Source organism: Rosa chinensis, chromosome 2 (genome assembly GCF_002994745.2).
Source record: "Rosa chinensis cultivar Old Blush chromosome 2, RchiOBHm-V2, whole genome shotgun sequence".
NCBI lineage: Eukaryota > Viridiplantae > Streptophyta > Magnoliopsida > Rosales > Rosaceae > Rosa > Rosa chinensis.
The window spans coordinates 14,732,416-14,747,622 of NC_037089.1; the positions used below are offsets into that span (position 1 = coordinate 14,732,416).

A 15,207-nucleotide genomic window follows, 5' to 3' on the forward strand; every position below is an offset into this window, starting at 1 on the left:
CCAGACACATTATTATTTTTTTTTTTTTTCCCCTGTCCCCGAACTCAATTTTATGTTGCCCTGAAAATCCCATTTCAAATATCTAGTAATCTAAATAAAAGTGTTGTAGTAGGGGTTTCGAAGACAGTGTTATAGCCTCCGTCCGACGGCGCGTCCACGGACGCTGTCGTCGGACGAGATTTAGTGTTGAGTGAGCACTGCTCTCTTGATTGGAGTGGTTTCGCTCTGGATCAATCGGGTCGGTGGCTCATGGTTGGTAAGATCAGAGTCGCTGGGAGGTTATTGTGGCTTGTTTTTTGCAGGATTCAGTCGCGGGTCGGAGGGGCGTCAGTGAACCCGGTTGTCTTTGGTGGTTTGGGAGGGAAGAGGGCGATGGGATCTGAGGTGGTCGTTGGACACCTACTTGGACTGGGCTGGTTTTTGCAGATTAGGCTATCCTTAATTGGTGCTGCGGATTTTATTCCCTGATCCGGTCTAGATAGAGTAGTCGGAAAAGCTTGTCTTTGGGACAATCAGGTGGGAGGAGTGGCGACAGTGGTGACCATCGGCGGGTGGGAGTTCGATGCAGGCTGGCCAGGGTGATCTGAGGTAGATTGTGGAGTTTCGATGCGGGGGGCGATCTATTGCAGACGGTGGTCTGTGGCAGACAGCGGTTCAATACAGGCGAGACTCTGATGCAGGTGATGGCAAATTTGGGCTAGGCTTGACTAGATGGTTGCGGTCTCATTGCTATTTGGGCTTGGGCTTGAGCTTTTTGGGCCCTACCCAAGTTGAGTTTTTAGTTCATATTTTAATTTTTTCTTGCTGGTTAGTTAAGTTTCGCTTCATGCGAGCAATAAATTCTTACGTCAGTAATGTAAGGCAAGTTGGGCTTTTAGCCTGTGTATGCACTCAATGTGCCTTGTCTGCTTTGGGTAGGCGGCGAATTCTTTGCTTCGTCAAATAGTCGCTACCTCCTAGTGACAGGGTGAGACTAAGTGTTGGCGGATTTATTTTTCGGCGGCAACATAGGAGGAAGGCTGTGCTGAAGTTGGTAATTATGCAATGTTGTAATCGGATTACGTATCGAGTTATCTTTCCGCTATGTCACTCCTATGTTAAAGCAAATTGAGTAGCTAATTATGCACTCTTTGCTAGTTGGTGCTTGTTAGAATACAGGTCTCCTGTAGAGATTTCTGATATTATTTCGGAATTATTGTAATCAGGGGTTTAGGCTCAATGTCCCCCTCTTGTATTCGACAGTTTCATTAATCAAGGCTTGAGGGCAGCCGCACCAGCCCTTTATTAAAAAAAAAAAAAAATAGAAGTGTTGTAGTTTGGTCCACCAACCTTCCGGTCATAAATAATGAATCTTAAACTCTGAACCATTTCTCCGGTAGCCCCTATCCATCCCAAGCCCCTTGCCATCATCACCCCATTCGATGGTGCTCTCTCTTGATAACTCCAAATTAAACTACCAAACTGATGCTACTTCATGAAACTACTAGAACAGAAATCGGTGTAATGGATATAACATATGGTGTTTGTAATTTAATTTATTGGCACTTCAGTACACACTATAATATACAGCATCAGTCATCATTCATGCATTATTTATCACTTACACAACGTATTAGTACAATTCTCTTCCAAGCTAGTACGGTCTCTGCCCTGGAACATTTCCACGAGGACTATAAAGACAGATAGTCATACCGTTACTTTGCCGGTTCTCGAAACATCTTTCCTGAGCACACCCCAACTCCAAGGAGTTCCTCCACACCACCTGCGTATACCAACCGCACCTATTGTTGCGCACACTACACGAGTTATTGGCGTAGTTGTAGTACTTCTTCATCAGCAACCACTTGTCCACAACCTCGCCCGGTGGCAGTGTTCCATAACGATCCCAGTGCTGGTTGTAGCCGCCAATGTCAAACGTTCGATTGAGGCTCATCGGGTCCAAATAAGAATGGCAACCCTTTTCATTATAGATCATGGACCATGCTACGTCGTGTGCGGCCTTTTCCAGGGAAGGGCTCCATTTAAGAGGGGCAACCCCAACTGCGGCTCTTGCTTTGTTCTGACTTTCCAGGAAATCCAGGGATAAATTTGTTCTGGGGATGAGCCTTGGTCCTGATCCGTAAAAGTTTATATAATGAGGTCTAACGGGTAGGCCGTAGCCGTGACACTGAGTGAGACATATGGCTACAGTCACGGCTAGTACTACAACCAAGGCCCGAGCCATTTTCTTCATCATCTATTCTGTTCTGACATCAAACTCCATTCAGTTTACCCTGTTCTTATAGCTAGCTAGCGTTCTGCCTCGTTTGGTCTACCAAACCAGAAAAGCCGACCACCAACATGAATGTAATGACTATGAATACAGGCCATTCCGTCGGATTAAATGTGATGTTGGACTCAATTGATGCAATCCATATGAGCAGAAAGTAATCTGAGGTGCTCAAACATTATCCAATTGACTTTTTAATAAAGTACCATATGCTATGTTTTTGGATATTGGATTAAAAGTCATATAACGTACTAGAGGTATGTCACCTATTTACATGTTTCAGATCAATTTACCAGCAAGGTAACGATTCTCGGTAACGTCCTTGTTTTGTACGAAGAGTTCATCAATAATATTCAACTTCAGGATGCACTCCTCTCAAGAGCAGAAATTTTTATATGTACCTAGCTCTGCTTCCGTTACAGTATCAATAGTTCAATACCCAAATTAACAGCAAAACCTTAGCTTTCACACAAACTCCATCAGCATATCTTAACGTACAGCCCACCCACATTAGTTTTCCAAAAGAAACAGGTGCAACGACCATTAGAGTTGAGTTTGCACCAGCCACAAGGAGGAGAGACCAACCTAGTCGAACAATGTCCAGAAGGTTTAATAGAGAGAAAATATTAGCTTCCATCCATGATTCATTTACTAACAAATTGCAGGATAAAATTTTGGGCCAGGGAGAAAGAACAAACCATGCATTTCCATTTCCATATATACAAGATAATGATTTTAAAAATCAAATACTAAGCCAACCCTTAAGTTGTAGACTTGTAGTATTGCTTTTTGAACCTGAAATGAGTAAGCATCCAATCCTGGAAACGCATTGAGAAAATGTGAAACGGTGTCATACCTAAACTTTTCTAAATAAGTTGGCCCAAGATTCAAGTAAGGCCTTTGCATCTCGGACATTTAGGATTAGGGAGAATTCCACAAATGGTCACTCAACTATGACTCATTCGACACTTTGGTCACTAAACTATTACACTGTCAATCACTTAAGTCACCCAAAGAGTATTTTTTATAATTTTTTTAATGAAAAAAATTAACAAAATGACTTCAGTGATTGACAGTGTAATAGTTGAGTGACCAAAGTGATATATTTGAAACTTCAGTGACCAAAGTGTCGAATGAGTCATAGTTGAGTGACTATTTGTGAAATTTTCCCTTTAGGATTATTCAGAAACTTCGGACTCAGCTGCACATTGGTGCCATTAGTAAACAACTGAAGAAAATTTACCACTATGACTGAGAGTCCCAAATACACACAATCCAAAGTGAAGTTTAGCACAAATCATGTTAAGTTTTTTTTCTGACAACAAAGATTTTCCTTTGTGACATTTTATCTAACACGTAATTTTTCCTTAGTTTAAGGGTACGTGGGTCTAAAACTTAAAGTCGGGCCACATTTCAAGCCAAAAACAAAGGCCACGTTTTCAGAGCAATGTCAAACCTACCAACTTTCCCCGCCCCAAAATAAGACCTACCTCAGTCTCACTCATCTGGTTACACAACTGGCTTTTAAGAAGAACAAAAATTATTCAATCGCAGAGTGATAGTTTTCTTATTGCTCCAATGTGTTTGACTATATCATCCAATCAAACATAAATAAATAAATAATCTGACGCCCAAAAAGAGAGAACGAATGAACAAGAACAACTCACTGAAATTGATCATCTTTTCGCCAGTGCAGAACTGGCCTTTATTGCGAGATTACAAAGTTCCGGTAGAGAAAGCGGATTCTGGGCCTGGCGGAGTGGCACCAGAAAATAAATTTGACCCGGTTGAAGCTCCTCGTCGTCGGGCACGTGAGGCGCGCACGTGCCGACGGACATGGCTTCGGAGTTGCAGAGAACATGGTTGGGATACTGCGAAATGATCCCCCTGGCTTGGGTCGGTTGCTTCAACTCTTGCACCTGATCACCGTCCACGTCGATCACGACAATCCCTTTTGGACGTCCGATGTAGTCCGAGCTTGTTCCTTCTTGTCTGCTACTGCTTCTGCCTCCATTTCTCTTGAGCTTGATGGTTGGAGACGAAGCGCAGACGCCCATAATTTTGTGGGAGACAGGGGGAGAGAAGATAGGGTTGGACTCATTTACACAGAGACTATTCGGGTTATTTATTTGTATTAAACGACTTTCTATTCTGTAAAGGTATGTGCTAGTAATTTTCAAAACCTATATTCTTTTTTGGGTCAAACCCAATTGTGTGTCAAATATTCAAATCACAATTTACAAGAACAAAACTTGTGTCCACTCTTGTGTAAACAACTCATGACAACTTGTGTTTACATTGTTTGATTCAGCTAATGGCCTAGTGATTGACATTAACTTTTAGTATCCTTTTGCATGTACATTCCAATTTTGTGTTGCCTTTTTTAGTGTTTAAACTTTATCCTAAAAACATGTAGAAAGGTTTAGAAAATTTATTTTCAAAGATTTTTTGTTTCACATGTTTTTCTTTCCATAGAGCTTCTTCATTATTTTAGGTAATATATTTTGTGCTCTGTGGTACGGGAATGTACTATCGCAATTAATAGTTACCATTACAATCATTGAACCAATGAACCGTGAACATGTTGATTTCGGGGTTCTATTCGCTATGTATGAGTGATCAAATGTGATGACTATCATAGAAAGCAGGACCGGTCGGAGAAAAAGGCAGTCAGACTTATTGTGTCGAAATTTGAGAAATAAAATGGTAATTACAATGAACAACCTTGAAGGTTTCGCATAAAAAGAAGAAACACTAATATTTTGCTTTTATCCTAAATACGATGGGAGAGTTTTGTAGCCCTCAAACCCTAGCCGCCTAGGCTTGGGTCTCCAACGATGCCTTTGGCCATCACTATCAGCGCCGGTCAAGGCTTCTCTTGCTAGAGTTCAACATTGGTGCTTGTCAACAAAGCTCTGTTTGGTTTTCCATCTATTACGAGGACGTGTTAGAGTTTCGACGAACGTCGATGTTTGGATCTCTATTGGTTGACTCTAATGAAGATGATGACGATGGAGGATGGATCTGGCTAGACTTCCGATAACCACCTTAGCCCTAATTTGGGCTTGCTTTCTTCATTCTGATCCGATCAGAATTGGCAGCCGGTGTCTTGGGCTGACTAGATCTAGTGTAACCATACTCTCTGCTGGCGATGCTGTGTAGAGGAGGTTCATTGGTGCGCCTGTTGGGGAGATCAGTGCTATTGAATTTGCACTGGTGTTGATGGCTTGTTAGTGGTTCAAGCCGCCGTACTGGTTTTGTTGGTCGGTGATTTGTCGGATGTTGCTGCTCCTGCTTGGGCTTTCTAGGTGGTTCACTTTGCTTGGGTTAGGGTTGGGTCTTTTAGGCCTAACTCTTGGCCGAAAGTAGGTTGTCTAGGGGGGTTGGGCCTAATATTTAGGGTGGTTATTAAGTGCATTGGTGAAGGGATTCTGGTCTAATGTTAATTTAGTGCAAGAAGACCTGCCATAGTGTTGTAGGCTCTATTTTTAAAAGAGAAAATATTTGTGCCTATATTTTGAGTTTTTTGCACCAACAGTTTTTGGAGACTTGGGTGACTGACAATATGATACCCGAATTTGTAATACCCAGACTCAATTTTTCGTATATCTGTCGTACCCACAGTCACTTTCTGTTACGGAACCGTCAAATTTGACCACGTGCAATGCACGTGACTTGTTGAAGGAGGGCAAAAAAGATTTGTTAACTGATATCAGTCCTAAAATCGATCAAATCCTCAAATCCTTCCAAAATAATAACACTCAGACAAAAAAACTGACCAAACTCATTCCCAAACTTGGATTCAGAAAATGCCTCAAAAATCATGGGGTGCCTTTCAATTCAAGACCAAGGTGAGAAGGAGATGAGACGCCTGGCATATCGACCAAAGAATCTGCTTCACAGTCTCATCATTAACACCAAAACCAGGTGGATATGAACACTAAATGGCGAACCCAGATTTCTAAGCCCAAAAATTTACAGATAGTAACTGAAGCCATCTAGAAGAAAACCAAATGAATAGATCAAAAACTTGAAGTCAATCAAAAACACAAAAACAAACATTCTAGATTCAAAGGACAAGAAAACAACTAGATTGCAACACTTGAACCCAGAAATTCATCGTATTTATCTTTCTGAACACAGCAAAAATGCAAAAGCGGAAAATTTTAGCAATCGTTGATTCGTTCATGTTCTTGAACCCTCCACCATTTTCTCTCTCAAGAGGTACCCGCAGCGGCCCTTGATTAGGTTGAGGTGGGGGTCCACCTAGTCGGCACCGTCGATAGCGAGATTGAGGATTGGATAATGGAATTCTAAGAGAGATGACTTATTAGTGAGTAGGGCTCATCAAAAAACCTGTGGATCAAGTGGGCCGATGGAGGCCCGCAACCCTGCCCGTCAAAAAGCCCTCAAAAACCCGACCCGGCCCGTAAAAGCCCATAAACTATATATGTGTGTGTGTTTATAAATATATATATATATATATATATATATCTGTGCGTGTGTGTGTGTGTGTGTGGGTGTGTGTTTATAAACATATGGAAGCTTGTAGAATCAGTGAGAAAAAATGGCTAGCTGGGCCTTCTGTTGCTATCTTCTTCTTCTCCTTGAGCTTGCTTTTCTTCTCTACAATATGTCAAGCTTCTAAATTCTCAGTTCAAGGTGAGTTTAGGGTTTCATATTGTAGATAAATATATGTGTGTGTGTGTTTATAAATATATATATATATATATATATAATAGAAAAGATATATATGCATTACCGCAAAATTGGTGTGTTTATATATGCAGGCTCAGTTCAAGGTGAGTTCAGGGTTTCATATTGTAGATAAATATATGTGTGTGTGTTTATAAATATATATATATATATATACATAGAAAAGATATATATGCATTACCGCAAAATTGGTGTGTTTATATATGCATTACTGCATATAAATATATATACACACACATATATATAGATATATGTGTGTGTGTGTTTATATATATATGTGTGTGTGTGTGTGTGTGTGTGTGGAAGTTCTTATACTTCTATATAGAATATGTGCATATGCATATATCATGACTACGGTTGACCAATTCGATTGGATTCGAAAATATGGTGAAATTGGCTATATTTTTTACCACACTCATAATTTATTGTAATAATCTCATCCAACGGTCGGTTTTTCCATTTTCTTTGAATGGATATGGGTTGCTGTTTGGAGTGTATGATATATAAATATAGGTTTATAAGAGTAACTAAGTTTGACTTAGTTGATCGAATTCGAAATGAAAACCAAATTAGCTGGATTTTTTTACAACCACCATAAAACATTACAATCTCTCCATCGAGCGGTTGGTTTCTCCAAATTCATTTTCCACTTTATGGTTACTTTAGAATGAACCTCAACAATTTAAATGCAATGTACAAGTCATACAACTTTAGGAGGCAACATGAGTCATTGCAACGAATGCATATATATATATATATATATATATATATATATATATATATCTGTGCTGGACATAAGTCTCCAACCATAAGTCCGCTAGGTAAAACGCTTGACATGCAATCTCTTTTTCGCTGGATTTACGAATTGTCACTTTAATGAGACTGTCTTCCAGTCGTTAGGGGGAGATTAGAATGTCAATGTTCAACAAGAACTACAGAAATTATCGTGGTCTGTCCCCACTATGTCTCATCTTGATCCCCTAAAAGTGACGAGATCACATATACCTGCTGCAAACAAGTATGCAAGGATTGATGTCCCCACAAGAGGACATGGTGCCACCCAGAGGAGATGGATATGGCACCACTACCATGGATGGTGGTATGGTGACGCCACAAAGGTGGTATAATGGCGTCATAGGCCATGGGTTTCGCTAGAGAGCGTAGGAGACCATAGGTTCAATGGGTTCTCACCCTAAGAAGAGAGCGAGTTTGGCACAACTTGATCTATTGATCATTGATACTCAAAATCCGTCTCATGAGAATATTCTGGATTGTGGTTATGTCCAAGAGACATCGTTGGGGGACCCCTCAATGTTAGAACCAATTCCTGAGAATATAGAAATCTCTACAAATTACACTAGTGTACATGAAGACATGGAATTATTAAGACCAATGATATCGAACCTTACTCCGTTGAAGAATGCCAACGTAGAGAAAATTGGCTTAAATGGAAAGATGCAATCCAGGTTGAATTGGATTCACTAACAAAGAGGAAAGATTTCGGGCCTGAGATGCCAACACCTCCTAACATAAAACCTGTTGACATTAATAGGTATTCGTTAGATAGCGTGATGAGAAAAATATATGGTAATCTCACCTTATGGCGCAAGGCTTCTCACAAAACACCTTGGAATCGACTACGAGAAGACATATTCTCTCATAATGGATGTCATTGCACTCCACTACCTTGTCAGTTTGGTAGTTTCTGAATAACTGAACATGAAGCTTACGAATGTGGTCACTACATATCTTTATGGGGATTTAGATACAGAATATAATGAAGGTTCTTGTGAACTTCATTTACCTAAGTCAAGTGGCTCTAGACCATGGAGCGCGTTTGCAACGAGGTTGAAACGCTCACTAAAGTGACTGCTTGATTGGGAAGGGATATGATGAACTATGCCCACACGTTTCCATGACAAGTTCCAGATTTGCAATTGTCGCGGTTTATGTTGGAACCTATGAGAGTTAAGGGAAACTGCTGAACACCTGAAATCCGAGTTTGAAAGGAATGACCTTGGGAGAATACGGTTTTGTCTAGATTCAGAACTTGTATACCGTGTTAATAAATACTTAGGCATTTTTATAAAGTCAAAGATGCACTCCCATGGTCGTCCGTAGTCTTGGCCCTAAGAGAAATCCGTTTCGTCTCGGGGATGATGACAAAAACTTGTTAATAGCAAAAGTACTTACCTGAGTACAATATGAGCATTATTGTACTTACCACAATACAAGACTGGACACCTCAATTGTTATGAACTTATTGGCTAGATATAGCCACGCGCTAACGCAACGTTATTGGACTGGTATAAATACAATCTTTCATTACTTAAAATGTATGATATATATGGGTTTGTTCTATCCCTACGGAGAGAAGAATGACGGAAGAATGAGAAAGGATCTCATTAGCCCAAGAGGCGTCGTCCAAGACTCCATGACCGGCAAAGCTGCCACCGCCAAGGGTGGCCGACGTCATCCTCCTCCCTTACACTAAAACAACGGTGATGTTTGCTGATGCAGGGTATCTCTTTGACCCTCACAAATATCGCTCCCAAATGGGTTATGTTTTTACCATGGAAAGCACCGCGATATCTTGGAGGTCTACAATGTTGCTACTTCATCGAATCATACAGAGACTATTGCTCTACATGAAGCTATGTGTGAATGCATATGGCTACGGTTCATAATTAGACATATTCGAGGAACTTGTGGTTTGAAGTCTACCACAGATGAACCTACATGCATTTATGAGGATAATGCAGCTTGTATTGAGCAAATGAAGTTAGGTTTCATCAAGGGCGACAACACCAAGCATATATAGCCTAACATCTTTTACAATCAGCAACAACAATCACTTCTAAAGATTGAAGTGAATCAAATCCTATCAGAGGATAATGTAGCGGACCTATTCACTAAGTAGTTACCTAAATCCACCTTTGAGAAACATGTGAAGAGCCTCGGATTGAGAAAATTATCTGAACTCCCATGATTGTAGCTATCAGGGGGAGATGTCGACATCAAGGGGAGGAATGATGTCTACATGATCGATCTCGAAGAGTGAAGGATATGTTGTGCTCTTTTTGTCCTTCAACCAGGGTTATTTTTGTCCCACAGGGTTTTTGTTACCTGGAAAGGTTTTTTAACGAGGCAACGATCAAAGAGTCATCACCAAATTTGAGCTGCACAAGGGGGAGTGTTGAAGGATATTGATTTAAGTATTTTTCATTCGCCTATCGCGTAACAATCAATACGGTCATCAAAGATTAGAAGTATTTATGTCCTGGTTTATCGTACCTCTGGGATTACAAGTTAGCTAAGAATCCTAAGGTCACTGAAAATCACTTGAACAAACAATAAAAATAGAAAAAATGCTAAATAAGGCACCGAGCCTCATTCAAGCATGACTTTGCATCACACAAAGTCACATAGACGGCCTTGCACCAAGCAAGGCCTAGATAGGGCCGTGAAACACACAAAAGTACTTGTAATGCTCACACCCACATGGATTTACAAATGAATGGTAGTGGGAAAGTCACAATATTTTTTGGATTTTCATAAATGATAAATAAACTAACTAACTACGACATAAAAATAAGATATATAGAAGGATGGGATGCATGGGATAAACGGTCACCATGGAATTCAAGGTTCTCCACACAAATCTAAAATCATATGGAATGATGATGATTAATTCAAATGATGCTTCAAATGTTTTGTCGGATTTCCATTTAGCATTAACATTAAGAGGTCCAAAAGAAAGCTAAATTGATTGTCATAAAATAGTAGTCAAACCCTAAGCAAAAACAAGAAGAAGAAAGAATACTTAGTTTTTGGCTACCCTATACTAGTCTCAAACCTTATGCCTTGTTAGGGCCATAAGTGCTCAAAACTAAATGCTTTATGTTTTGACAATATGTTTTAACAATCGATTGTGACACACTCTAACAACCATCACCACAAATAATAAGGTCGAAAAGAGTACTTGTGATAACAATTACCCTACCCAACAATTCCGAATACTATTCTGACAATCAAGGGTAATAATACTCAAAATTGGATGATTGGAGAACCACAATCTAAGAAATCCAAATGGAAATAGACATATGTAGTGGGCAAATTTCACCATACTCATGCCATAATCTAAATTGAAATATAAATTCCCAATTTAATATTCCAATTCCAACACATCAAACATAGATTAAGGAGGGGAAAACCTAAACCATACATCTAGAGTGAAGAAATTAAAGGAAGAGTACACAAATCTTATGAATAAACATTAATTTTATTAATTCCTCAACAAAACCATACAAAACTAAACTTGGGTTTCAACACCCTAAAACCATGAGAGGTCACACACAAGTATATATCAATACACATCAAACACCACCATAAGCAAGAAATAAGAGAGAGAAAGAAGAGGGAAAGAGAGGAGAAATCCATGAAAGTTAAGGCAAAGCTTGTCACTAGCTATTGCCATAACTTCATGGCTTCTCTTGCTACCCTTATGAAGCCATGGTGTAGAGATGGTGGCCTAGATACCGGAAATGTGTGTGTCTCCTCCTTGTGCAAGCTTACATGTGAAGAATGGGGGATGAAGAAGTGAAGAAGAGGTGAGAAGGGAGAGAAGTCCCAAATTCAGCCAAAAGGCCTAGGGTGTAGAAAAATGGGTCTTAACCTTGTGAAATGTGTGTACAAAAGTGCTTAAATACCCCATTGGGTTCAAGGGTCAAGATTAGACTTATACCCTAGATCCAAGGGCTCAAAAACAAGTAGAAAAAGGATAAAATAAAAAGAATAAAACAACCTAATAAAAATGTAGAGAATTAGAAGTTTAGAAAATATTTTGGAAAATATAAACAAAATAGGAGGGTAAAAGCGTAAGTGAGTGTGTGCGCCTAGTGTGAACACAAATAAATATCTTCATCCACATGTGTGATGTGTGTGAGGTGTGTGGTCCACTAATTATTATTGTTATTACATCATTTTGAATTTGAAATTTGAATACAAAGATGTAATACAAATGGGTTTGGGTCTTCACTTGTGTGCTTCTTTGGTCTTGGGCATGGACTTCTTGCTATCAGGCCAAGTGTCCTTTAGTCAGAAGTTGACTTTTCACTCGAGATTGCTCTTTGTTTCATATTTTCTGTCTCTTGACCATTGTTTCCTACAAATGAAGAAAACAAAGTAATACTACAAAATAATGCTTGAGTATTCGGTAATTTTAAGGTAATTAGGGCTAGAAACACACGTAAATCGCGTGTGAATCAGCTATCGACATTGAGTATGCCTCTTCAAACTAGGGTTTAGTTCTAGAGTTGTAATAGGGGAGAAGGTCTTAGATTTCCTAATTATATTCGGATTCTATTTCCTTGTATGACAAGATTATATGACAAGACCCGCCCCGAATTCCACCCTGGAATCCGAAGTGGCCCTGCGGGACCCACCTCTAAAGGAGATTTACCAAAAATTTCGGCATAACCTCCCTTAAAAATGGGTAACCCAAAATCCTGTTGAAAGCTAATAATTCACTTCTAAAAAATCCAACCACAACTCCTGGAGCCACCCTGCTCCCAAATTTAAACAACCCAACTCAAAGCTATCCACATCAAACATAAACTCCGAAAGATACAATTTACTACAATCACCAAAGTTAGGTCATCGACCTCGAATATAATACATATAAGTTGGGTCACATATCCCTTAGTAATCAGAGCATTCTAGGAATATAAATAGACAAGGAATATAGTAGGTTAACCAGGTAACCTACAGAAGGTGATGGCGGAAGCAGGTGCGGTCACTATGGCTCACACTCGTACACCGAGCAACAACACTGCAATCTGGGCATTTGAAACCGAAGGGCCCAGGGAAAAGTATATAAAAACGTTAGCGTGAGTGGACAAAAATAAGTAATTGAAAGAAAAAGGGTTTTATACTTTTCCACAATTATCTCAAAAAAAAACTCCCGATGCATGCAATAAGAAAAAAGAGACCGACTAGCCCCGCTAGTCAAGAACAACAACAAAAGAACATGGGGAAAATGGGTTCACCATACGGGAATGGAGCCCCTCAGGCTCAACCTACCCTCGACTGCCACTCACACATAGATTGTGCGAGGAGGAGAACTAATAACCTCAACTTCCATTCACACATAGATTGTGTGAGGAGGAGAATATCACCTCGACTACCACCCACGTGAGGAGGAGAAAGCTACCTCACTGCCACTCACAAACACAAAGTAAGTGAGGAGGAGACCTATTCACATGACCCGCGTATGGTGAGGAAGGAGATCGTCCAAAGCCAGTAAATCTGTATAATTTCCCCACTTATCTCACGAAATAAGAATCCAAGTGTATAAAGACGTGACCCCGCACGCCAAGATCATCTCAAGTTCCAATATAAGTAGGGTATAAAGAAGTATAAAGTTTTGCTTCCTCGAATTCTTATTTCGTAAATCTCTTAAAAAGCTCCAAGAGCTGAATATAAATATAAAATCAATAGTATAAATTTCCGAATCCGCATAAAACAAAATCCTCAAATCGAGCATAACGAATCTTAATTCAAAAGTTCAAACCAATAAAACATTCAATAATCCAAACCAAAATAAAATGCTCGATAAATAGTTGTTAAATCAATAACTTAAAACTTGCGGAATTTAATTTGCATGCATCAATTAAAATCAAAGGTCCACTCACGATAAGCGGTCAATCCTGACGTCGCTCGTGATTCTCCTCGTATGGAGACTCCTCTCGTCCTGTACGAAGAACAATCATAAATATATAATTCACAGGACGGAACTTTAACTTTACGATACTTATAATTGGAAATTCAAAACATCCTTCTTCCTAAAATCCGACTCCTCAACTCTCTACAACATCCATCCTTAATGCTCCAACATTAATCTGTCATTGATGCAATACCTAGAGTGAATTCAAAAGGAATTCGGCGATCGAATTCACGATAATCAATAATTAATCATTTAAACTCAATTTGTAAATCCTCCAATTTCCACCAAACTTCATGCATTACGTTCTACAATCATTCACTGGTACAGGGGATTAAAATGACGTCTAAAACCCTACTGTACGCGCCTCCACGCGCTACCTACAGTGGCGGCACGTGGGGACCACGCGCCGGCGGCGACCTTCTCCGATGACCACCAAATTCCGGCAACAACATCATCTCAACAGACCCAATCAACTTCTCAACTACAACATTGATCAATTTTAACTCTAAATGGCCGAAATCAAACAATGAAGAAAAACCCAGAAAACTTCAAGAACCTAAGAATTTCAATTCGTCGATTCGACCTCTACACAACAAATCGTGATACAAGGCCATAGGGGAAATGATCAGTGATGAAAACCGAACCTTCGACAGTGAGATGGGGGCCGGAGGTGGCCGGAATGGCCGGGAATCGGCCAAAATCCAAAACTGCAACCGGGGAGGAAATTCGTTCGATCCGAGCTTTTCCGGCCAAATCGTCCAAAGATGCTTCCACAGACGTGACCGGGGGAGGAAACCGAGCTTGGGGTTGGCCGGATTACGTCCGGAGGCGGCCGGAAGAGGAAGAACTCGGAGGGGGAGCGAATCGGCCGAGAGAGGAAGGGAGAGTCGGGGAGAGAGAAAGAGAATGGGGGGGTGGGTTTCCGGTTTTGGAAACCTACCCTGGTAAGTTTCTATTTTTATCCGAAAAATTACCATGAACAGTAATATTTGAATTTCACTCATAACTTTTGCATACGAGCTCCGATTTTTACGTACCACATATGCACGCACTCGGTTTAACGTCCTCTACAACTTTCATGAAGGAAATTTTCTCAAATTATTAACTCACAAAAAGTCAATTTTTAACCACCCCCTAAACGTTAAAATTATAACCGCGAACGGTAACCATAAGGAATTCCACGCAACTGAATAACAAGGGTATATCAGATATGGGGTGTAACATTATATACTTTGTAAATCCTTATATAAAGGGCTCTTATTATCAATAATAGAACACACACAATTCTCCCATTTATTCTCTCTGCAATTCCATTTTCACTACAACAAAAACAGTATTAATATATTCACTGACCTTTCATTGCTCTCATGTGCTCCATGAAGGGAATACAGTTGCTAATAGGTTGACAAACATGGGTTTGGCATCCACTGCATTAGTTTGGTACTTAACCGCACCATCTACTCTGTCTCCTTTCTTGCTTAAGCGTAATGCTTGATTA

The 15,207-nt window shown here is 40.0% G+C and overlaps 2 protein-coding genes across 2 annotated transcripts; both read right to left on the reverse strand.

Moving 5' to 3' along the window:
* Nucleotides 1-1,633: 1,633 nt before the first annotated feature.
* Nucleotides 1,634-2,224, reverse strand: LOC112183746 (STS14 protein). The gene has a single exon (XM_024322083.1). The coding sequence runs from the start codon at nt 2,222-2,224 to the stop codon at nt 1,634-1,636; it is 591 nt and encodes a 196-aa protein (XP_024177851.1).
* A 1,721-nt stretch (nt 2,225-3,945) lies between these two features.
* Nucleotides 3,946-4,326, reverse strand: LOC112183747. The gene has a single exon (XM_024322085.1). The coding sequence runs from the start codon at nt 4,324-4,326 to the stop codon at nt 3,946-3,948; it is 381 nt and encodes a 126-aa protein (XP_024177853.1).
* Nucleotides 4,327-15,207: the final 10,881 nt, after the last annotated feature.

Bases quoted from the DNA above. Each gene is read 5' to 3' on its own strand.
- LOC112183746 (XM_024322083.1), bottom strand. From the start codon at position 2,224: ATGGCTCGGGCCTTGGTTGTAGTACTAGCCGTGACTGTAGCCATATGT.
- LOC112183747 (XM_024322085.1), bottom strand. From the start codon at position 4,326: ATGGGCGTCTGCGCTTCGTCTCCAACCATCAAGCTCAAGAGAAATGGA.